This window comes from Ranitomeya imitator, chromosome 3 (assembly GCF_032444005.1).
Source record: "Ranitomeya imitator isolate aRanImi1 chromosome 3, aRanImi1.pri, whole genome shotgun sequence".
NCBI classification, from domain to species: domain Eukaryota; kingdom Metazoa; phylum Chordata; class Amphibia; order Anura; family Dendrobatidae; genus Ranitomeya; species Ranitomeya imitator.
The window spans coordinates 4,178,494-4,205,130 of record NC_091284.1 but is presented as its reverse complement, the minus strand read 5'-3'; the positions used below and the strand labels follow the sequence as shown (position 1 = coordinate 4,205,130).

At 47.2% G+C, this 26,637-nt stretch overlaps 1 protein-coding gene across 4 annotated transcripts in view; it reads right to left on the bottom strand.

Annotated features, from left to right (window-relative positions):
- LOC138672430 (vang-like protein 1) overlaps positions 1-26,637 on the bottom strand; it is a 168,983-nt gene that overhangs the window by 96,976 nt on the left and 45,370 nt on the right. For all 4 annotated transcript variants that reach the window (XM_069760401.1, XM_069760398.1, XM_069760399.1 and 1 more), the window contains exons 3-4: positions 25,440-25,548; positions 1,087-1,685 (exon numbers count right to left, since the gene is read on the bottom strand). In XM_069760401.1, coding sequence (XP_069616502.1) covers positions 1,087-1,685; positions 25,440-25,548 — 708 coding nt within the window. The remainder of the gene's footprint in view (positions 1-1,086; positions 1,686-25,439; positions 25,549-26,637) is intronic.

Genomic DNA, 26,637 nt, shown 5'->3' with positions numbered 1-26,637 from the left:
CCCATTCTATCCACAGTGCTGCACCGCCCTACGTCTCCTCCTCATCTCTGTCTACCACCCTACCCATCCTCTCCACAGTGCTGCACCGCCCTACGTCTCTTCCTCATCTCTGTCTACCACCCTACCCATCCTCTCCACAGTGCTGCACCGCCCTACATCTCTTCCTCATCTCTGTCTACCACCCTACCTGTCTTCTCCACAGTGCTGCACCACCCTACGTCTCCTCCTCATCTCTGTCTACCACCCTACCCATCCTCTCCACAGTGCTGCACCGCCCTACATCTCTTCCTCATCTCTGTCTACCACCCTACCTGTCTTCTCCACAGTGCTGCACCACCCTACGTCTCCTCCTCATCTCTGTCTACCACCCTACCCATCCTCTCCACAGTGCTGCACCGCCCTACATCTCTTCCTCATCTCTGTCTACCACCCTACCTGTCTTCTCCACAGTGCTGCACCACCCTACGTCTCCTCCTCATCTCTGTCTACCACCCTACCCATCCTCTCCACAGTGCTGCACCGCCCTACATCTCCTTCTTTTCTCTGTCTATCACCCTACATTCCCTCTCCACAGTGCTGCGACGCTCTGCATCTCCTCTTAAACTCTATATATCACCCTACTCATCATGTACACAGTTCTGTTCCACTCCACATCTCCTACTCATCACTATCACATCTATACTCATCTGTTGTAATTTTTAGTTAGCTTTTCTGGACTCCTTTTCCTCCTGTTTTTGTAATTGCAGAATGGAGTGGCCTAGTTAGGATACATGTTTTCAACATGCAAATCTGCTACTATTTAAAAATGTGGCTTATAGCGTATACTAATATGTACTATATACTCCGGATATACTACCAGTGGGTATGTACCTCTACATACAGTATGTTTTGTCAGATGACTGGGAGGATTTGGGCCAGCCACTGTGGCCGTTCTGTCTTGACCCAACAATCTGCCACAGGTGCCCCAATATCTTGTGGAAGATCGAGGTCTTCATAGCAACTAAACACGATATTATGTCTAATGGTGCAGACATGGGTTGGCTTATATCAGTATGCTGGAGGGGGGGTCATATACTTTGGGCTCACCTGACTCTCCCAATGGTGTAGCAGCGGGCCTCCCCATCACTGCTTCGCACCACCGTGAGGAAGTAGCTCGGCTGCAGCTGTCTGATCTCCAGCAGGACCATGGCCAGGTAATGAATGAAGATCAAGGTGTCCACCAATGACACGGTGTACTGGACCACACTCAGGAGGTTCCGTTCTGGTTGACCTAGAATTCGTACTGCATAGAACAGCCAATAGGAGAGCAGGAGGAGACTGAGCAGCAGAATAAGGAGTGCACGGAACTCCACCAGACGTGGCAAGACGTACCGCGGGCTCCGAAAGAAAAGAGCCCAAGAGCCTAGGATGAGAATAAGCAGCTTAAAGGCAATTGAGATGTAAAGTCCCTCACAGATTGCTCCACAGGGCTCCAATCTAGACCCCCACAGCACCTGGGGCAGCATGATGAACAATGGTGGGGTGAGGACTGTAAAGGCCAACAGGATACAGAACATGTAGAATCTCAGCATAATCCGAGCATCACGTCTATTGGACTCCATGGGTCCTCCTTTAGGGACCAGCTCCTCCAGGGATGCGCTCCGCTCAGAAGTCACCGCCGTGGTAGTTTCTCCCCACATGTCATCCTATGGAACAGTAAGATATAAGGAAGATAGATATGAGCAAGATAGATAAGTAGCTAAACATGAGATAATAGCCTACAGCACCATACAAAGGCAAAACAAAACCATTTGCTCAGGAGGAAAAAGCAAAGTCACATATCCATCAATTCAAAGTTCAACTCATTCTGGGAACTATGGGACCACATGGGCACAAACAACAAAAAAACAACAACTGTCACAATTCCACCTTTCAGTGTGTCTGGGCGCACTGAATTACTGTCTGCTGTCCAATCTAGGACAGGGGCGTGATGAGCTGTCAGTGTCTTGAATTACAGTTTAGACCTCCAATCGAACTTAAAGGGACACTGTCACCTGAATTTGGAGGGAACAATCTTCAGCCATGGAGGTGGGGTTTTGGGGTTTTTGATTCACCCTTTCCTTACCCGCTGGCTGCATGCTGGCTGCAATATTGGATTGAAGTTCATTCTCTGTCCTCCGTAGTACACGCCTGCACAATCTCTTTTCCACTGGTGTCATCATCTGAATGGGAGTCACCACCACCTGTCTGTCACTGCCATCCTGTCTTCACCCTGTGGAGCCCTGTCGTTCCCCTGTGTCAGTATTTCTGATACCATTACATCGTACTCAGTTGTAGCGCTTGTTACTGGCCATGTCATATCACAGTCGGCCTTGGAGTCTGTGTCACACCCCACAACATGGTGAACCTTTAAGTCACTCTTTACCCGGGTATCAGCTTCACAGGCTTTATTAACCACGTCACCTAAAGTCAACTTGGGGTACTCGTCAGGTGACATGTCCGTAAATTGGGCAGACTCACCTTCCTCACTGGTCAACCAGTCGTCGGACCCAACTACTTTGGGAGAAATAAATGCTTTAAGGTATGCAACCCCACCAGCTGAGAGCCCTCCATTCTCCTGTTGTAAAGAAGCTCCCTTCTCCCACAAGTCTGTGAACAACCTAGAGTCCCGGCCAATTATCACTGGGCAGAGTAAGGTTGAGACTATGGCCACATCATGGATTGCACTGTCCTTGGCCGTCTCGAGGACCACTCTGGCCACTGGATAGCCCTCAGTGTGCCCATGGATGCAGGTTACACTGACTCTCCTATCAGGCATTTCAAAACACTCGGGTGCAACCCTCACTAGAGTCACGGGGCTCCTCGAATCGACCAGTCCGCACATTTCCATCTCATGCATCCGCAGGGCACACCCCCGTAAACTTTCACCAGGTCGATAGTTCACACCGCATACCGGACATATATAACTTACTCGCCCTGGGCACCAATTTGTCTGCGGTACCTCTTTGGGACGCAACGCCCCCTTTTGGGAAACCACCATTTCCCGAGATTCCACCTCTTTTTGGGCTCCTACCCCTCTTTTGGTTACCGCCCCTTTTTGGGACTCTGCCCTTTTGGGCAACCATCCCCGTTTGGGTCCCCACCCACTTTTAGGGACACCCCCTTCCCTGGGGTACACCCCGTGGACTTCGCCACTGCACTCAGGCCCCAGTTCACACAGTACACCACTATGTTTCTGGGCTTGTACTGGCCCTTTAAGAGTCTGCACGATCTGGGAAAGGAAAAAAAAAATGTTTTTTTTTCTTTTTATATGTCACTTCACCAGCTCCTGCTGGTACTGCCACAGCTCCCGCTGCAGTCACATACAACCGGCACCTCTGGATGCCGACCACAAGCCACTGCCACTGCAGATCCGCCTGCTGCAGAACCCCTTGCTGCTACTGCAGCTATGCTCCACAAGGCTCTGACGGCTCACTGCAAACTTCATGGACCCGCCGATCCACAGCAAGCCGCTTGTCACCTTCGTGGACCCGCCGATCCACAGCAAGACGCTTGTCACCTTCGTAACCCCGCCGAGTTACAGGCATTAACTTCGCACGTGCTTCTTGAATCGGTGCCCGCATTCGAACGCCATATGGAAGATTGCTCTCACTAAGTGTATTGGGGTCACTCGCTTGGCACGGGATTGACATAGTCAGGCACGATTTTTGAACACAAAACAGTCCATGCGGTTTATTAAAGGGTCATAAACCGGGTTATGCACAGTTCATATTATACTTTCATCAAACACAATAGGCACCAACTGGTGATATTAACTTGCAGCTTTGTCTTAAACACTTCTTTTACGGCTTTGTTTCACGGACACTAAACATGCTGGGCCTCTCACTTCGCCCAGTTACCATGGGTGTCCGTACGCCGTACACTTCACCAATGTCCATGGAGCACAACAGGCACCAACATACGACATTACGGTTTGCAGCAACTAACATAGTAACATAGTAACATAGTAACATAGTTAGTAAGGCCGAAAAAAGACATTTGTCCATCCAGTTCAGCCTATATTCCATCATAATAAATACCCAGATCTACGTCCTTCTACAGAACCTAATAATTGTATGATACAATATTGTTCTGCTCCAGGAAGACATCCAGGCCTCTCTTGAACCCCTCAACTGAGTTCGCCATCACCACCTCCTCAGGCAAACAATTCCAGATTCTCACTGCCCTAACAGTAAAGAATCCTCTTCTATGTTGGTGGAAAAACCTTCTCTCCTCCAGACGCAAAGAATGCCCCCTTGTGCCCGTCACCTTCCTTGGTATAAACAGATCCTCAGCGAGATATTTGTATTGTCCCCTTATATACTTATACATGGTTATTAGATCGCCCCTCAGTCGTCTTTTTTCTAGACTAAATAATCCTAATTTCGCTAATCTATCTGGGTATTGTAGTTCTCCCATCCCCTTTATTTATTTTGTTGCCCTCCTTTGTACTCTCTCTGGTTCCATTATATCCTTCCTGAGCACCGGTGCCCAAAACTGGACACAGTACTCCATGTGCGGTCTAACTAGGGATTTGTACAGAGGCAGTATAATGCTCTCATCATGTGTATCCAGACCTCTTTTAATGCACCCCATGATCCTGTTTGCCTTGGCAGCTGCTGCCTGGCACTGGCTGCTCCAGGTAAGTTTATCATTAACTAGGATCCCCAAGTCCTTCTCCCTGTCAGATTTACCCAGTGGTTTCCCGTTCAGTGTGTAATGGTGATATTGATTCCCTCTTCCCATGTGTATAACCTTACATTTATCATTGTTAAACCTCATCTGCCACCTTTCAGCCCAAGTTTCCAACTTATCCAGATCCATCTGTAGCAGAATACTATCTTCTCTTGTATTAACTGCTTTACATAGTTTTGTATCATCTGCAAATATCGATATTTTACTGTGTAAACCTTCTACCAGATCATTAATGAATATGTTGAAGAGAACAGGTCTCAATACTGACCCCTGCGGTACCCCACTGGTCACAGCGACCCAGTTAGAGACTATACCATTTATAACCACCCTCTGCTTTCTATCACTAAGCCAGTTACTAACCCATTTACACACATTTTCCCCCAGACCAAGCATTCTCATTTTGTGTACCAACCTCTTGTGCGGCACGGTATCAAACGCTTTGGAAAAATCGAGATATACCACGTCCAATGACTCACCGTGGTCCAGCCTATAGCTTACCTCTTCATAAAAACTGATTAGATTGGTTTGACAGGAGCGATTTCTCATAAACCCATGCTGATATGGAGTTAAACAGTTATTCTCATTGAGATAATCCAGAATAACATCCCTCAGAAACCCTTCAAATATTTTACCAACAATAGAGGTTAGACTTACTGGCCTATAATTTCCAGGTTCACTTTTAGAGCCCTTTTTGAATATTGGCACCACATTTGCTATGCGCCAGTCCTGCGGAACAGACCCTGTCGCTATAGAGTCCCTAAAAATAAGAAATAATGGTTTATCTATTACATTACTTAGTTCTCTTAGTACTCGTGGGTGTATGCCATCCGGACCCGGAGATTTATCTATTTTAATCTTATTTAGCCGGTTTCGCACCTCTTCTTGGGTTAGATTGGTGACCCTTAATATAGGGTTTTCATTGTTTCTTGGGATTTCACCTAGCATTTCATTTTCCACTGTGAATACCATGGAGAAGAAGGTGTTTAATATGTTAGCTTTTTCCTCGTCATCTACAACCATTCTTTCCTCACTATTTTTTAAGGGGCCTACATTTTCAGTTTTTATTCTTTTACTATTGATATAGTTGAAGAACAGTTTGGGATTAGTTTTACTCTCCTTAGCAATGTGCTTCTCTGTTTCCTTTTTGGCAGCTTTAATTAGTTTTTTAGATAAAGTATTTTTCTCCCTATAGTTTTTTAGAGCTTCAATGGTGCCATCCTGCTTAAGTAGTGCAAATGCTTTCTTTTTACTGTTAATTGCCTGTCTTACTTCTTTGTTTAGCCACATTGGGTTTTTCCTATTTCTAGTCCTTTTATTCCCACAAGGTATAAACCGCTTACACTGCCTATTTAGGATGTTCTTAAACATTTCCCATTTATTATCTGTATTCTCATTTCTGAGGATATTGTCCCAGTCTACCAGATTAAGGGCATCTCTAAGCTGGTCAAACTTTGCCTTCCTAAAGTTCAATGTTTTTGTGACTCCCTGACAAGTCCCCCTAGTGAAAGACAGGTGAAACTGCACAATATTGTGGTCGCTATTTCTTAAATGCCCAACCACCTGCAGATTTGTTATTCTGTCAGGTCTATTAGATAGTATTAGGTCTAAAAGTGCTGCTCCTCTGGTTGGATTCTGCACCAATTGTGAAAGATAATTTTTCTTGGTTATTAGCAGAAACCTGTTGCCTTTATGGGTTTCACAGGTTTCTGTTTCCCAGTTAATATCCGGGTAGTTAAAGTCCCCCATAACCAGGACCTCATTATGGGTTGCAGCTTCATCTATCTGCTTTAGAAGTAGACTTTCCATGGTTTCTGTTATATTTGGGGGTTTGTAACAGACCCCAATGAGAATTTTGTTACCATTTTTCCCTCCATGAATTTCAACCCATATGGACTCGACATCCTCATTCCCTTCGCTAATATCCTCCCTTAAAGTGGACTTTAGACAAGACTTTACATAGAGACAAACCCCTCCTCCTCTCCGATTTTTACGATCCTTTCTAAACAGACTGTAACCCTGTAAGTTAACTGCCCAGTCATAGCTTTCATCTAACCATGTCTCGGTTATTCCCACTATGTCAAAGTTACCTGTAGATATTTCTGCTTCTAGTTCTTCCATCTTGTTTGTCAGGCTTCTGGCGTTTGCGAGCATGCAGTTTAGAGGATTTTGTTTTGTTCCAATCTCCTCACTGTGGATTGTTTTAGAAATGTTCTTACCTCCCTTCTGAGTATGTTTTCCTGGGTCGTCTTTGTTCGAGTCTAATGTTTTTCTTCCCGTCCCCTCTTCTTCTAGTTTAACGCCCTCCTGATGAGTGTAGCGAGTCTTCTGGCGAATGTGTGTTTCCCAGGTTTGTTGAGGTGTAGTCCGTCTCTGGCGAGGAGTCCATCATACCAGTAATTCACACCGTGGTCCAGGAATCCAAATCCTTGTTGTCTGCACCATCGTCTTAGCCAGTTGTTTGCATCAAGGATCCTGTTCCATCTCCTGGTGCCATGCCCATCTACTGGAAGGATAGAAGAAAAAACTACCTGTGCATCCAGTTCCTTTACTTTCTTCCCCAACTCTTCAAAGTCCTTGCAGATTGTCGGTAGGTCCTTCCTTGCCGTGTCATTGGTGCCAACATGTATCAGAAGAAATGGGTGGACGTCCTTGGAGCTGAAGAGCTTTGGTATCCTATCGGTCACATCCTTGATCATCGCACCTGGAAGGCAGCATACTTCTCTTGCAGTTATGTCCGGTCTGCAGATGGCTGCTTCTGTGCCTCTCAGTAGTGAGTCTCCCACCACCACCACTCTTCGTTGCTTCTTGGCTGTACTTTTTGCTGTCACTTGTTGCTGTGTGCCCTTTTCTTTTTTGCTTGCTGGTATTGCTTCATTCTTAGGTGTGCCATCTTCATCCTCTACAAAGATTTGATATCGGTTCTTCAGTTGTGTGTTTGGTGATTTCTCCATGGTCTTCTTGCTTCTTTTGGTCACATGCTTCCACTCATCTGCTTTTGGAGGTTCTCTGACACTTTTTGCACCTTCTGTGACCAGTAGAGATGCTTCTGTTCTGTCTAGAAAGTCTTCATTCTCTTTGATGAGTTTCAAAGTTGCTATTCTTTCTTCCAGACCCCGCACCTTTTCTTCTAAAAGGGCCACTAGTCTACACTTCTGACAGGTGAAATTGGATTCTTCTTCTGGTCGATCTGTGAACATGTAGCACATGCTGCAGCTCACCATGTAGGTTGTCACATCTGCCATGTTGCTCCTAGATCCTGCTGACTTGCTGTGTGTTTTCCTTCTTGTGTAATCTACTCAGCCAAGCTCTCTTGCAATAATGTCCTACAGGCAAAAATTCGCGCGCCTTATGGCGCGCGGTTTGGTGATGCTTTCGAAGCAGCTGGTCCCGGCTGTACCCAATGATCTTCTAGCTTAGGGAGACTTCGCTTCTCCCAGAAGGCACCTGGAATATGCAAATTAGCCTCCTGAAGCTTGAATCCCTGGTTTGGTGATGCTTTCGAAGCAGCTGGTCCCGGCTGTACCCAACGATCTTCTAGCTTAGGGAGACTTCGCTTCTCCCAGAAGGCACCTGGAATATGCAAATTAGCCTCCTGAAGCTTGAATCCCTGGTTTGGTGATGCTTTCGAAGCAGCTGGTCCCGGCTGTACCCAACGATCTTCTAGCTTAGGGAGACTTCGCTTCTCCCAGAAGGCACCTGGAATATGCAAATTAGCCTCCTGAAGCTTGAATCCCTGGTTTGGTGATGCTTTCGAAGCAGCTGGTCCCGGCTGTACCCAACGATCTTCTAGCTTAGGGAGACTTCGCTTCTCCCAGAAGGCACCTGGAATATGCAAATTAGCCTCCTGAAGCTTGAATCCCTGGTTTGGTGATGCTTTCGAAGCAGCTGGTCCCGGCTGTACCCAACGATCTTCTAGCTTAGGGAGACTTCGCTTCTCCCAGAAGGCACCTGGAATATGCAAATTAGCCTCCTGAAGCTTGAATCCCTGGTTTGGTGATGCTTTCGAAGCAGCTGGTCCCGGCTGTACCCAACGATCTTCTAGCTTAGGGAGACTTCGCTTCTCCCAGAAGGCACCTGGAATATGCAAATTAGCCTCCTGAAGCTTGAATCCCTGGTTTGGTGATGCTTTCGAAGCAGCTGGTCCCGGCTGTACCCAACGATCTTCTAGCTTAGGGAGACTTCGCTTCTCCCAGAAGGCACCTGGAATATGCAAATTAGCCTCCTGAAGCTTGAATCCCTGGTTTGGTGATGCTTTCGAAGCAGCTGGTCCCGGCTGTACCCAACGATCTTCTAGCTTAGGGAGACTTCGCTTCTCCCAGAAGGCACCTGGAATATGCAAATTAGCCTCCTGAAGCTTGAATCCCTGGTTAGGTGATGCTTTCGAAGCAGCTGGTCCCGGCTGTACCCAACGATCTTCTAGCTTAGGGAGACTTCGCTTCTCCCAGAAGGCACCTGGAATATGCAAATTAGCCTCCTGAAGCTTGAATCCCTGGTTTGGTGATGCTTTCGAAGCAGCTGGTCCCGGCTGTACCCAACGATCTTCTAGCTTAGGGAGACTTCGCTTCTCCCAGAAGGCACCTGGAATATGCAAATTAGCCTCCTGAAGCTTGAATCCCTGGTTTGGTGATGCTTTCGAAGCAGCTGGTCCCGGCTGTACCCAACGATCTTCTAGCTTAGGGAGACTTCGCTTCTCCCAGAAGGCACCTGGAATATGCAAATTAGCCTCCTGAAGCTTGAATCCCTGGTTTGGTGATGCTTTCGAAGCAGCTGGTCCCGGCTGTATCCAACGATCTTCTAGCTTAGGGAGACTTCGCTTCTCCCAGAAGGCACCTGGAATATGCAAATTAGCCTCCTGAAGCTTGAATCCCTGGTTTAGCTTGGTCCTCTCCTGACCAGTTGCCGTGGGTTACCACACAGTTCATATCACAAGTACCAACAGTCTGTACAAGTACCTGACGGGAGCTCCTGCTCCACCTGCTGACTCCTTGTCAGTCCTCTGGGGAAGCGGCCTCACGGGAATCACCAACTTGCCTGGCGGCATATCTTAGTCAGTCCAGACCCACCGAAGGACGGTAGCTTCCCTGTCATGATCCCAATGGCAGGGGATCACTAAAGGACAAGCACAGATACAAACAAGCTCTAGGGCGATGGAACCTGAGCTGACCGCGACCCTGAACCTAACACACAAATAAAAGTAGCCGGGGAACGTGCCTACGATGATCCTAGACGTCTCGCTCCAGCCGAAGATCTAACTTCCCCTATTAGAAGAAACACAGACCTCTCTTGCCTCCAGAGAAACACCCCACAGAAATAGCAGCCCCCCACATATAATGACGGTGAAATGAGAGGAAAGCACATACGCAGTATGAAAACAGTTTCAGCAAAATGAGGCCCGCTAAAGCTAGATAGCAGAGGATACAAAAGTGATCTGCGCGGTCAGCGAAAAACCCTTCAAAAAAACCATCCTGAAATTACTTGAACTCATGTGCCAACTCATGGTACATGAGGAGCAATTTCAGCCCACTAGAGCAACCAGCAGCAAAGAAACAAATATCTGCAGGCTGGACTAAAAACCAAATAAAGCAAAACCAAATAAAGCAAAACACCAAAACAGGAAAATCCAAACTTAGCTTGACCAGAAGGTTCTAGGAGCAGGGAGCAGAGGTAACAAGACACACTGGATACATTGATAACCGGCGAGGAAATGCCAGCAAAGCCAGGTTAAATAGGAAACTCCCATATCCTGATGGAACAGGTGGAACCCAGAGACCCAGGAAAGACAAGTCACCCAGTACCATCAGTAACCACCAGAGGGAGCCCAAAAACAGAACTCACAACAGTACCCCCCCTTGAGGAGGGGTCACCGAACCCTCACGAGAACCACCAGGGCGACCAGGATGAGCCCTATGAAAAGCGCGAACCAAATCATCAGCATGAACATCCGAGGCAACCACCCAAGAATTATCCTCCTGACCATAACCCTTCCACTTGACCAAATACTGGAGTCTCCGTCTGGAAACACGAGAATCCAAGATCTTCTCCACAACATACTCCAATTCTCCCTCCACCAGCACTGGAGCAGGAGGCTCAAGCGAAGGAACAACAGGTACCTCATACTTCTGCAACAACGACCGATGGAACACATTATGAATAGCAAACGATGCCGGGAGATCCAAACGAAACGACACAGGGTTAAGAATTTCCAAGATCCTATAGGGACCGATGAACCGAGGCTTGAACTTAGGAGAAGAGACATTCATAGGAACAAAACGAGAAGACAACCACACCAAGTCCCCAACAAGAAGTCGAGGACCCACGCGGCGACGGCGATTAGCAAACTGCTGAGCCTTCTCCTGGGACAACTTCAAATTGTCCACCACATGACTCCAAATCCGATGCAACCTATCCACCACCATGTCCACTCCAGGACAATCAGAAGGTTCCACCTGACCAGAGGAAAAACGAGGATGAAACCCCGAATTACAAAAGAAAGGAGAAACCAAGGTAGCAGAACTAGCCCGATTATTAAGGGCAAACTCGGCCAGCGGCAAAAAGGTAACCCAGTCATCCTGATCAGCAGAAACAAAACACCTTAAATAAGTTTCCAAGGTCTGATTAGTTCGTTCCGTCTGGCCATTGGTCTGAGGATGGAATGCAGACGAAAAGGACAAATCAATGCCCATCTTAGCACAGAACGTCCGCCAAAATCTAGACACAAACTGGGATCCCCTGTCAGAAACGATGTTCTCAGGAATCCCATGCAAACGAACCACATTCTGAAAAAACAGAGGGACCAACTCAGAGGAGGAAGGCAACTTAGGCAAGGGTACCAGATGAACCATTTTAGAAAAGCGATCACACACAACCCAGATGACGGACATTTTTTGAGAGACAGGGAGATCCGAAATAAAGTCCATGGAAATGTGCGTCCAAGGCCTCTTCGGGATAGGCAAAGGTGACAACAATCCACTGGCCCGAGAACAGCAAGGCTTAGCCCGAGCACAAACCTCACAAGACTGCACAAAAGAACGCACATCCCTCGACAAGGAAGGCCACCAAAAAGACCTGGCCACCAAGTCTCTAGTACCAAATATTCCAGGATGACCTGCCAACGCAGAAGAATGGACCTCGGAGATGACTCTACTGGTCCAATTATCCGGAACAAACAGTCTCTCAGGCGGACAACGATCAGGTTTACCCGCCTGAAACTCCTGCAAAGCACGTCGCAAGTCTGGGGAGACAGCAGACAAAATCACCCCATCCCTAAGGATACCAGAGGGCTCAGAATTTCCAAGAGAGTCAGGCACAAAACTCCTAGAAAGAGCATCCGCCTTCACATTCTTTGAACCTGGCAGGTATGAAACCACAAAATTGAAACGAGAGAAAAACAGTGACCAACGAGCCTGTCTAGGATTCAGACGCCTGGCAGACTCAAGGTAAATCAAATTCTTGTGATCAGTCAAGACCACCACACGATGTCTAGCACCCTCTAGCCAATGACGCCACTCCTCAAATGCCCACTTCATGGCCAAAAGTTCCCGATTACCAACATCATAATTCCGCTCAGCCGGCGAAAACTTTCTAGAAAAAAACGCGCATGGCTTCATCACTGAGCCATCGGAGCTTCTCTGTGACAAAACCGCCCCCGCTCCAATCTCGGAAGCATCAACCTCAACCTGAAAAGGGAGCGAAACATCTGGCTGACGCAACACAGGAGCAGAAGAAAACCGGCGCTTAAGTTCCTGAAAGGCCTCCACAGCCGCAGGAGACCAATTAGCAACATCAGCACCCTTCTTAGTCAGATCCGTCAAAGGCTTAACAACACTAGAAAAATTAGTTATAAAACGACGATAGAAATTAGCAAAGCCCAAGAACTTCTGTAGACTCTTAAGAGATGTAGGCTGCGTCCAGTCACAAATAGCCTGAACCTTGACGGGATCCATCTCAATAGTAGAAGGGGAAAAAATATACCCCAAGAAAGAAATCTTCTGGACTCCAAAGAGACACTTTGAGCCTTTTACAAACAAGGAATTGGCCCGCAGGACCTGAAACACCTTCCTGACCTGCTGAACATGAGACTCCCAGTCATCAGAAAAAACCAAAATATCATCCAAATACACAATCATAAATTTATCCAGATATTCACGGAAAATATCGTGCATAAAGGACTGGAAGACTGAAGGAGCATTAGAAAGTCCAAAAGGCATTACCAAATACTCAAAATGGCCCTCAGGCGTATTAAATGCGGTTTTCCACTCATCAACTTGCTTTATTCGTATAAGATTATACGCACCCCGAAGATCAATCTTAGTGAACCATTTAGCCCCCTTAATGCGAGCAAACAAATCAGTCAACAATGGCAAAGGATACTGATATTTTACGGTAATCTTATTCAAAAGACGATAATCTATACAAGGCCTCAAGGAACCATCTTTTTTGGCCACGAAAAAAAAACCTGCTCCCAAAGGGGACAAAGATGGACGGATATGTCCCTTTTCCAAGGACTCCTTAACATAATCCCGCATAGCAGTATGCTCAGGCACTGACAGATTGAACAAACGACCTTTAGGAAATTTACTGCCTGGAATTAAATTTATAGCACAATTGCAATCCCTATGAGGAGGAAGCGAACTGAGCTTAGGCTCCTCAAAAACATCCCGATAATCAGACAAAAATACAGGAACCTCAGAAGGAGTAGATGAAGCGATAGAAATCGGAGGTGCATCATCATGAACCCCCTGACAACCCCAGCTTAACACAGACATTGATTTCCAGTCAAGGACTGGATTATGAGTTTGTAACCATGGCAGACCAAGCACTAGGACATCATGCAAATTATACAGTACCAGGAAGCGAATCACCTCCTGATGAACAGGAGTCATATGCATGGTCACTTGTGTCCAGTACTGAGGTTTATTCATAGCCAAAGGTGTAGAGTCAATTCCCTTCAAAGGAATAGGGACTTCCAGAGGCTCCAGACTAAACCCACAGCGATTGGCAAATGACCAATCCATAAGACTCAGGGCAGCGCCTGAATCCACATAGGCATCGACGGAAATGGCTGATAATGAGCAAATCAGAGTCACAGACAGAATGAACTTAGACTGTAAAGTACTAATGGCAACAGACTTATCAACCTTTTTTGTGCGTTTAGAGCATGCTGATATAACATGAGCTGAATCACCACAATAAAAGCACAACCTTTTTTTCCGCCTATAATTTTGCCGTTCACTTCTGGACTGAATTCTATCACATTGCATTATCTCAGGTGACGGTTCAGACGACACCGCCAAATGATGCACAGGTTTGCGCTCCCGTAAACGCCGATCAATCTGAATAGCCATAGTCATAGACTCATTCAGACCAGTAGGCGCAGGGAACCCCACCATAACATCTTTAATGGCCTCAGAAAGGCCATCTCTGAACTTTGCAGCCAGGGCGCACTCATTCCACTGAGTAAGCACCGACCACTTCCGAAATTTTTGACAATAAATTTCTGCTTCATCTTGCCCCTGAGAGAGGGCCAACAAAGCTTTTTCAGCCTGAATCTCTTGGTTAGGTTCCTCATAGAGCAAACCCAATGCCAGAAAAAACGCATCCGCATTAAGCAACGCAGGGTCCCCTGGTGCCAATGCAAATGCCCAATCCTGAGGGTCACCCCGCAGGAAAGATATAATTATCTTGACTTGCTGAGCAGGGTCTCCAGAGGAGCGAGATTTCAAAGAAAGAAACAACTTGCAATTGTTCCTAAAATTCAGAAAACGAGATCTATCTCCAGAAAAAAACTCTGGGACAGGAATTCTAGGTTCAGACATAGGAGCATGTACAACAAAATCCTGTATATTTTGAACCTTAGCGGCAAGATTATTCAGGCTGGAAGCCAAACTCTGGACGTCCATGATAAACAGCTGGGATCAGAGCCATTCAAAGATTAAGAGGAGGAGGAAGTAGCCACGCTGCAATAAGGCTAGGCAGCAAACTCTGAGGGAAAGAGAAAAAAAAAAAAAAAAAAAAAAACTTCCTCAGACTACTTATCCTCCTACTTCAGCCAATACAATTAACACTTTGTTGGCCGGTTATACTGTCATGATCCCAATGGCAGGGGATCACTAAAGGACAAGCACAGATACAAACAAGCTCTAGGGCGATGGAACCTGAGCTGACCGCGACCCTGAACCTAACACACAAATAAAAGTAGCCGGGGAACGTGCCTACGATGATCCTAGACGTCTCGCTCCAGCCGAAGATCTAACTTCCCCTATTAGAAGAAACACAGACCTCTCTTGCCTCCAGAGAAACACCCCACAGAAATAGCAGCCCCCCACATATAATGACGGTGAAATGAGAGGAAAGCACATACGCAGTATGAAAACAGTTTCAGCAAAATGAGGCCCGCTAAAGCTAGATAGCAGAGGATACAAAAGTGATCTGCGCGGTCAGCGAAAAACCCTTCAAAAAAACCATCCTGAAATTACTTGAACTCATGTGCCAACTCATGGTACATGAGGAGCAATTTCAGCCCACTAGAGCAACCAGCAGCAAAGAAACAAATATCTGCAGGCTGGACTAAAAACCAAATAAAGCAAAACACCAAAACAGGAAAATCCAAACTTAGCTTGTCCAGACGGTTCTAGGAGCAGGGAGCAGAGGTAACAAGACACACTGGATACATTGATAACCGGCGAGGAAATGCCAGCAAAGCCAGGTTAAATAGGAAACTCCCATATCCTGATGGAACAGGTGGAACCCAGAGACCCAGGAAAGACAAGTCACCCAGTACCATCAGTAACCACCAGAGGGAGCCCAAAAACAGAACTCACAACACTTCCCCACATGAACCGCACATGTGACCTGTCCAGGTGCTATTCAGGACCTTGTCCAACACCCCAGGCCACCAGGTCGATCCAAAGCCCCACCATGTGCTCTTCAGGACTCCTACTCCCAGGAAATCCAACACAGGTAGTTCGGTGTGCTATTCAGGGATCCGGTCCTACTCCCAGGACCTCTCAACACACAAGCTCTCCAGGACCTTCCACTGGAACCACACAGGACCCATGTGACCCACACTCTGGTCACATTATATATCCTTAACCACTCCCCTGGGTAGGAGTGTGGGTGTGTGGCTAGTTTGTCCCGCCCATCTCACATAACTAGCCCTGCCAAACCTCCCATGACTATTATACAACACTATAACTATAGGACTACAGGTCCCAGAACACCACATCGCTTCAGGCTGGCAGCGCAGAGTCTTCTCCTCTGTGACACATATATCGGCCATTCACCACAATGCCGGACTTTGTCACATAATCACATCCATGCATGCAACTGCCATGCACTGTCACAGCCTCAATACGCCTCCATGCGTATACTGGGGAGACCATGCAGCGCCCCCTACCTGATACAGGGGTCACTGCATCACATAGCCAAAGTAATAACAAAAGCATTAGTGGAAACACAATGATTTACTGAACTGTGACTGAATTTTGCCAACTTTGAGTAAAAATGCTTGTGAAAGCGAACATGAATCCGAATGTGCTACATTCCTGCCGAACGTTTTTCCAAACATGTTCGCTCATGTCTAGTCGCAGGGACAGAGAGACACTGGTGGGATGCAAGGTATATAGAGATGAAGCATGGGGGCAGAGTTATACTCCGGGCAGCATCCTCCCCAGAGCCTGGAAGAGGCGATTTACATAAATTGATAAAAGATGATTTATCCACAACAATGCATCTCGCGTACATCAAGTTCTTCTGTATTATCCATGAGAGAGCCGCTGTCAGACATCTCTGCTGGTGACTGGTCAGGAGTCTTGTCACGATAATGTCAAAAATGTCATATTGTGAGTTTGGTATCAGAAGGTAACATGGCTTTCTACACACACACTGCAGCTTCAATCCCCCTTTCTCCCCCCTGCATTTGCTCATACCACAAACAAAGCCTATGGCAGAGACACTGTACAACTTGATACTAATGTGTGAGCAGGGTGTGGCTTTTAAACTGCAGTGACCAATCCTGTAAAGCCACTCGTTCCCCCTTCCCCTAAATAATTGGGAAAAGAGTGCATATCATTACTCAGCCCACTCAGTGATGTCATGACACCCCTGCTGAGTTGGGAGTGAGTTTTTTGGTCCAGGAAGCGAGCAAACAGCTCGGCACAGCTGTTCTAATTCACCTGTGTCACGATTCACACCGTGACTGTCACCTATATGTCACGGTTCACACTGTGACTGTCAACAGTACGTCACGATCGGGGTGACCTTTGGCCAACCCACTGCTATCACATGTGCAGGGGGGGGCTTATCTTAGTTATCCCTCCACTGCTCAAATGTGATGAAAACACACACAAGGCTATTGACCTATCAATTTACAGCAGGGGCTTATATTAGTTATCCCACTGCTCTGCAATATAACACGAACTGGAGGGATTTATGTGTATCCCGCTTTACAGTTTCGCTGGAAAACTTGCAGCTCTCTGGCGCCCCCCTTACCCTCAGGTCAGATTAGGTACTGCACCTAGGGTAATTAGTCGCCAGAAAGTCTACCTGCTATGTACTGGCTATTGGGCACGCTGCAGCGAGGTCATATAACTATTCCCACTCAGGCAGGAACAATAGTTATCAACGCCGTCATCGCTACAACAACTCCCAAAAGCACAGGACGCGGTATGCCGCCACTAGCTTCGATTAACAGGTCCGAAGTCAACCCAAATCAGTAGCATAATTCCCTTCCAGAGACTTGGGGTATGTTTTAGAGCAGGAGAACAAAACTAGTAATTTAAATATTTTACTCTGAAAGATTAGGCAGTGTTTATAAAAAAAATTACAGGGATGTTACAATAAGAGACAATTGAAAGTATGTACAAAGTAATTATAAAATAACATGGATTAAAACAGAAAGTAACACTAACATGTGTTCAGATCATTGCAGGCAAAACCATGCTGGCACGCAGAGCCAAATATCCCAATTCATGAGATAGTCTTTCTATAGTGAGATCCCAGGCAAAAACTGAAGGCTGGTTTCCCTGGACCCTCCTCTCTCCTCAGTCTTACAAAGTATAACACCAATTCTTATAATTCTCGTGTCTTCGCTCCAGAACATGTCAGAAACACAGCACACCTCTCATTCATCTTATGTTACAATTGGCTTTCTACTGGTACCAAATTCGGGCTAGTTGGGACACACAGTTCCGGAGAAATCTGTACTTTGTACTTGTTGTGTTTAGAGGCTTGCGATTACAGTGTTTGGCAGATCTACCGATGGAAGTTATCAATATGTACTTATTATTTTCCTAGCTCAAATCGGTGGCCCAATATCTTACTATAAAAGAACAAAGAGCCGCATGTCTTGAGAGAGATATCAGACCAGTTTCAGCTGGAGGGAGATTTCTGCATCTACAAACGCATAAACATTCCTGGGATTGGGGCAGGGCAGAGCATTGAGAAGAATAGCTTCACACACACAGCAGAAACAAAGAGAGAAGGGGGTGTCAAAGCCCACAGTGTTGTGCTATCAGGAAAAGCTAATAATCATATTACATTTTATACATTATCGTGACACCTCCCCCTTTTGGTCTGCGCTACGGAGGTAGAACCCCTCGGTATGCCTCCATGCGCACCTCAGTAGGTTTGCCCTGGCAGGACAGTCCATCTGCCATGCCATGCTCACTGCCCATTTTGTGTTCAATGGTGAAGTCAAACTGCTGAAGGGCAAGGCTCCAGCATAGCAACCTTCCATTGGTTCCCCACATGGCATTTAGCCAGCGCAGAGGGTTGTGGTTTGTCACCACAGTGAAGGTGCGACCATACAAGAAGGCTGCAAGCACTGCAGGGCCCCGACTATGGCCAGGCACTCCTTCTCGATGGTGTAGTAGGCCACTTCCCTCGGCAAAAGTTTCCAGCTCAGGTACAACACGGGGTGCTCGTGGTCCTCCGAGTCAACCTGGCTGAGCACAGCACCGTGGCCAAACTCACTGGCGTCGGTCTGTACCAAGAAAGGTTGACTGCTGTCGACTACTTTCAACACAGGGGCATTCCACAGTGCTGTTGTCAACGCCTGGAAGGCCCCCTAGCAGACATCGGTCCAGTTGACGATGTGGGGTAGCTTCTTCCTGGTAAGGTCCGTCAAGGGTTTTGCCAGGCTACTATAGTGCTGTACAAAGTGCCTATAGTACCCTGCAGTGCCCAGGAAGGACATCACCTGTTTCTTGGTCCTGGGGGTGGGCCAGTTCACAATCTCTCCCACTTTCTCAGGCTCTGGGTTAAGGGTGCCCCCGCCTACCTGGTGCCCCAGGTAGTGGACCTCACTCATGCCCATCTGGCACTTTCCCAGCTTGATAGGCAGTCCGGCTCGGTGAATTCACCTGAGCACCTCCTCGAGATGCTGCAGGTGTTCATCCCAGGAGGAAATGAAGATGGCAATGTCATCCAAGTATGCCACCGCGTACTCCTCCAGTCCCTGAAGCAGGAGGTTGACCATCCGCTGGAAAGTGGCAGGGGCATTCTTCATGCTGAAGTGCATGACCAGGGACTCGTACAGTCCAAAGGCTGTGATAAAGGTGGACTTCTCCTGCGCCTCGGGGCTCAGGGGAATCTGCCAGTATCCTCGACTCAGATCCATTATGGTCAGTTAGTTTGCGCCAGCTAACCTCTCAAGCAGCTCCTCGATGCGTGGCATTGGATGCGCGTCAGAGGCTGTGATGGCGTTGAGCCCCCTGTAGTCCACGCAGAACCGGGTGGTCCAATCCTTTTTTGGCACGAGAACTACAGGTGAGGCCCACGCACTCATTGACCATTGAATCACCCCCAGTTGTAACATCTCATCGATCTCCTGGCGCATAACCTGCTGCATCTGGTCGGAGATTCGATAGGGTGTTCGCCATAGTGGGGCATTATTCCCGGTGTCCACGTCATGGACTGCTAACTCTGTCCTTCCAGGTCGTTTGGAGAACACGACCCAGAAGGGTTCCAACTTGGTCCACAACTGCGACCGCTGGGGTTTGGTTAGTGAGGCGCTTACCTCCACGTCCTCGATGGACCCACCGGCCTTGGCTTGGGACAGCATGTCCAGGAGGGTGTCTTTCTCCCCTTCTTCGGGCGCGCTGCAGACCGGTAGGACGAAAGGTTCACGTTTGTGATGAGCTTTCATCATGTTGACGTGAAAGGCCTTTCGCCTACCCCGTGCGTGTTCAAGCATGACCACGTAGGTGACCGGGTTGAGCTGTTGGTGGATGACGTACGGGCCCTCCCAGGCTGCCTGAAGCTTATCCTTTGGCACGGGGACCAGCACCCACACCTTTTGACCCATGTGGTAGGTCTGCTTCCGGGCGTTCTGGTTGTACCAGTTCTTCTGGTCAGCCTGAGCCTGCGTCATGTTGTCATGTACCAACTGCATCAAGGTCTGCATCTTGTCACGGAAGCGCATGACATACTCCACTATGGACACTTCAGAAGGGTTCGGCTCCTCTTCCCAGGATTCTCTTACCAACCCAAGGGGTCCCCAGACTCACCTGCCATACAGGAGCTCGAAGGGGGATAGCAGGTGTGGGAGGTACCGCTCCCAGTCGTGCCCTTGGGTCTCAACCAGCAGACTTCATATATATATATAAAACGAAACCCGACTTTGGAGCGAAGATCGCCAACCTCCGACAGGATCCCACAGTGGATCGGGTCGGGTTTCACGAAACCTGACTTTGCCAAAAGTCGGCGACTTCATTTATTCATGTCTCTCTGATTATGTCTAGGTCATAGCAAATCTTCTATATATGCTAATGAAGGCAGTGGTATGTTGCTATATACACAAGAGGTCTTTATATCATGATGATCTCAAAGTACTGAGCATAGGAGATTTGTGCTCCTCTGTACCCTTTGGTCATTGATAACCAGGATTTTTTTCTTTTTTCTGTTTATTTTGAAACTGTATTCTCTGCTATGGTTACTATTAGGCCTTAGTGAATTGATCTGGTATCCTAGTGAAGACAGCAGGATAATACTATAGGCAGAATGGGATTCTTTGAGACCTATGCCTTTTAAAATCCTACTATATTTTGCATTTTGCAGATTGGAGAGGCAATCATCTACTCATGATAAAATATATTGAGTGTTGGTCTCTAGACATTCAAGTGTAGTTCATAGGGTACATATTAATATGCTATATTTTTGTAGGTGTATTAGCTGGTGCAGCATTATCTTGCTGCCTTGTTTTTAGTTTTTCACATTTCTAGTGTGACCTAGGTCCATTTGTGTGTATGGTGTGTGGGTTCTGGGCGTGGGTAGTTGTTAGGGCACGTGTGGGGCAAGAAGGGACAGCCTACGTTGGGCGGGTTCGCCACATCGAATTTTAGGGTGCCAACCTCCGCTGTCAGGAAGGTGTAAGCTCTATTAGGGTAACCAATAGGGATTGTGTCAGGAATATCCTTCTTTACTAAAAGAGGTCCTGTGATATTTTGGCTGCTTTTTCTACCCAGCTCGGACCTAAGTTTTTTTGATGTTGGTAGTTATTACGTATTTAATCATCTACTAAGATTTTAAGATTATTCTTTAAAGGTATTTTTTAGGGTTAAGTCTTCTTTTGGTTGGTAGAAGAGATTATACTAAAGCCAAATACATTGCAGTGAGCATGTAGGAGAAAGGAGCACAGGCGAGGAGACCAGTGGGAGACCAGCCACGAGCAGGCTGCCTCTTTCTGAGGCGCAGACACTGGTAGCCGGAACACCAAGGATTGTAAGGGACTTCACAACTTACATCAGAGACCGGCAGGACAGCTGAACTGTAAGTTACCTGTCTGCCACACACACCTGAGACACAGTAACACAGAGCCTGGGGCGTGCTAGAGTCCCTATAAACAGGCTCGAGTTACCTGTCATGCAGGTATTGTCCTATCCTATATGGGGGACAGAGACGAACTGTGAGGACCTTATCTGAAGCCATAGACAGTAAGGGACTACAATACCACTGCGCTAGAGGAAGGTTTTGATCTCCACCTGGATAAGGGGACTCCTAACTTGCCTCCAAGCCGGCCGGACCCTGCCTGCCCTGTGATCTGGTGCTCAGGACTGTGGCTGCTGAAGTCTTCAGTAAATAAGGTAAACAGATTGCAAACCTGTGTCCTCGTTCTTCATTACACTCCTCACCATCTTTCACTTACACACCGGGAGCCCTGGGGACATACTTCACCTGTGGGAAGTTATGCCATCTAGCTGCCATAACATCACCCCAGGGGACCCCTTGAAGCAGCGTCGGTCACCCTGACCGAATACCACAGGTGGCGTCACGAACAATAGACTTTATTTACCAAATCCCTCTTAATACTTTCCCCTTTTACATGGGCGCCCAGGGCCATGGACCGGGTCGCAGCCACCGTGACATTCCCTCTGTGAGCACCGAACCCGAACCGGGTACCCCAAGGCCCTGGCGGGCGACTCAGGAGCACCACATTATAGATGGTTCAGAGCTGGGACCAAGAGAACAGCTCGCAAAAACCTCGCAATGTATGGTGGCTGGAGCTGCTGCAGAATAGACAAGCAGGAATTACATCAGTTCATAAACTGCTGACTCTCCAAACTGTTGGGCACAGAAATGAAGGCTCAGTCTACCCACTTCCTGACCGGCTAGAGCCTGAACCTAGTGACCAGTACCCCGGATTCAACTTGCATCCATCATCAGTAAAGGTAAAGACTGAACTCCTTCGCCTCCTTGCTTCTTTCTGCTGCACTGCGCACTACAACTACCATCATTGCCCCACAGGCATGCTCCTGCTGAGGGGAGTGATTCATCTTGCTGCATTACCATCTATCCCCTGGGGACCCCTCTTGCAGAACTGGCCATCCCTGGCCAGTCACCTCAGCTGGCGTCACGATAAAACCATAAACTATTATTCCCTGTAAATATTCCCCTTTTATTTCTCCAGTCAGGGCCACGGTGCTGGGCAATCGCCACTGTGATATCCCTGATAGACTGCCTGCCTACCGAGTACCCAGCCTCCGCGACCATGACACATACTTTTACCTCACAGAGGAGGGGGCACAACTTATACCGCACAGATACACAGAGGAGGGGGCACATACTAGTTATATCACACAGATACAGAGGAGGGCACATACTTTTACCTCACAGAGGAGGGGCACAGTGACATACTTATACCACACAGATACAGAGGAGGGGCACATACTTTTACCTCACAGAGGAGGGGCACATACTTATACCACACAGATACAGAGGAGGGCACATACTTTTACCTCACAGAGGAGGGGCACATACTTATACCACACAGATACAGAGGAGGGGCACATACTTTTACCTCACAGAGGAGGGGCACATACTTTTACCTCACACAGATACAGAGGAGGGGGCACATACTTATATCACACAGATACAGAGGAGGGGCACATACTTATACCACACAGATACAGAGGAGGGGACACATACTTATATCACACAGATACAGAGGAGGGGCACATACTTTTACCTCACAGAGGAAGGGGCACATACTTATACCACACAGATACAGAGGAGGGGCACATACTTTTACCTCACAGAGGAGGGGCACATACTTTTACCTCACACAGATACAGAGGAGGGGGCACATACTTATATCACACAGATACAGAGGAGGGGCACATACTTATACCACACAGATACAGAGGAGGGGACACATACTTATACCACACAGATACAGAGGAGGGGCACATACTTTTACCTCACAGAGGAAGGGGCACATACTTATACCACACAGATACAGAGAAGGGCACATACTTATATCACACAGATACAGAGGAGGGGCACATACTTATATCACACAGATACAGAGGAGGGGCACATACTTTTACCTCACAGAGGAAGGGGTACATACTTATACCACACAGATACAGAGGAGGGGGCACATACTTATACCACACAGATACAGAGGAGGGGGCACATACTTATACCACACAGATACAGAGGAGGGGGCACATACTTATATCACACAGATACAGAGGAGGACACATACTTATATCACACAGATACAGAGGAGGACACATACTTATATCACACAGATACAGAGGAGGGCACATACTTTTACCTCAGAGGCAGGGACACATACTTATACCACACAGATACAGAGGAGGACACATACTTATACCACACAGATACAGAGGAGGGCACATACTTATATCACACAGATACAGAGGAGGACACATACTTATACCACACAGATACAGAGGAGGGCACATACTTATATCACACAGATACAGAGGAGGGGGCACATACTTATATCACACAGATACAGAGGAGGGGGCACATACTTATATCACACCGATACAGAGGAGGGGCACATACTTATACCACACAGATACAGAGGAGGGGCACATACTTTTACCTCACAGAGGAAGGGGCACATACTTATACCACACAGATACAGAGAAGGGCACATACTTATATCACACAGATACAGAGGAGGGGCACATACTTATATCACACAGATACAGAGGAGGGGCACATACTTTTACCTCACAGAGGAAGGGGTACATACTTATACCACACAGATACAGAGGAGGGGGCACATACTTATACCACACAGATACAGAGGAGGGGGCACATACTTATACCACGCAGATACAGAGGAGGACACATACTTATATCACACAGATACAGAGGAGGACACATACTTATATCACACAGATACAGAGGAGGGCACATACTTTTACCTCAGAGGCAGGGACACATACTTATACCACACAGATACAGAGGAGGACACATACTTATACCACACAGATACAGAGGAGGGCACATACTTATATCACACAGATACAGAGGAGGGGCACATACTTATATCACACAGATACAGAGGAGGGCACATACTTATATCACACAGATACAGAGGAGGGGGCACATACTTATACCACACAGATACAGAGGAAGGGGCACATACTTATATCACACAGATACAGAGGAGGGCACATTCTTATATCACACAGATACAGAGGAGGGCACATACTTATACCACACAGATACAGAGGAGGGCACATACTTATACCACACAGATACAGAGGAGGACACATACTTATACCACACAGATACAGAGGAGGGCACATACTTATATCACACAGATACAGAGGAGGGGCACATACTTATATCACACAGATACAGAGGAGGGGCACATGCTTTTAACTCACAGTGGAAGGGGCACATACTTTCACACAGTGCTGTCTCTCAGAGACCGCCCTTATACCAGAGCCTACAGAGAGACTACAGACTGGCCCCATATCTAGAGAAACTCTCGGATCCCAGAGACCACCAGATCCTGAGCCGGTATAGACTCAGTGCCCGCAATCTGGCCATCGAGGTCGGCCGGCACAGACAGAGCTACAAGCCAAGGGAGGACAGACTGTGCCTCCACTGTGACCTGGAGGCCCTGGAGGATGAGACCCATTTCCTGCTACATTGCACCAAATTCTCAGCAGTGAGGGACACTCACCTCCGGAGACTCTGATTTCTTCAGGACCATGTAAGAGGAAGGGAACATATGTGCTCTTCTGGTAGAAGTTCATCCATAGACTGAGGAGAAACGTGCCATGTTCTCCTCTACCCCACCCTGAATGCACCCATCCATCACCCACACAGCTCCCACCCCAGGTCTCTAGTCTCCGGGGGGCTAATATGTATTTGTCCTGTCCACAAAACTAATTTGAATTCAAGTGATAGTGTTAAGATAATTAGGTGAGACGGGCGGATAAACCGACGTATCCCACCTGCCCCTCGTCTTCCTCCTCTCCTCCTCCAGAGCCCACCGCTGGCAACAGATAGTCACTTGTAGATTCTTGCACGGTGACCGACTCTCGGCCATCAGGGCTTCTATCACTAGAAAGAAAGAAAAGCTTCTCTTACACTTTACACAGGGACATATAGATAGAAAATAGATAGATAATAGATAAATAATAGACAGATAATAGATAGATAGAAAATAGATAGATAGATAGATAAATAGTACAGGTGGAGGGATGGATAGTTCAGTAGCCATACCAGTAGAGGAATAAATAGAAAAGTGGCAGTACGGGTGAACGGATGGATAGTTAAGTAGCGGTACAAGTTGAGAAATAGATAGGTAAGTGGCAGTACGGGTCGAAGTATAGATAGATAACTGGCAGTACTGGTGGAGGGATGGATATTTGAGTGGCAATATGAGTGGAGGAATAGATAGACAAGTGGCAGTACGAATGGAAGAAAAGATAGTTGAGTAGCATTATGAGTGGAGGGATGGATAATAATGGTGGTACAGGTGAAGTGATGGATAGTTGAGTAGTGATATGAGTTGAGGAATAGATAGATAAGTGGCAGTACTGGTGGAGGGATGTATAGTTGGTAAGTGGTACCGGTGGAGGAATAGCTAGATAAATGGCAGTACAGGTGGAGGGAAGGATGGTTGAGTAGTAATACAAGTGGAGGAATAGATAGATAAGTGACAGTACTGGTGGAGATATGGATAGTTGCGTAGCGGTATGAGTGGAGGAATAGATAGATAAGTGGCAGTACAGGTGGAGGGACAGTACCAGTAAAATAATAGATAAGAGGCAGCATGTGTGTAGGAAAGGATGGTTGAGTAGTGGTATGAGTGGAGAAATAAATAGATAAGTGACAGTACTGGTGGGGGGATGGACAGTTGAGTAGCGGCATGAGTTACGGAATACATAGATAAGTGGCAGTACAGATGAAGGGAAGGATGGCTAAGTAGCGGTACGGGTGGAGGGATGGATAGATGAATAGCTGTAGGAGTTGAGGGATGGTTAGGGAAGTGGCAGTATGGGTGGAGGGATGAATAGTTCACTAGCAGTACGAGTGGAGGAATAGATAGATAAGTGGCAGTACAAGCGGAGTGATGGAAAATTAAGTAGCACTACGAGTGGAGGAACAGATAGATAAGTGGCAGTATGGGTGGAGGGATGGATAGTT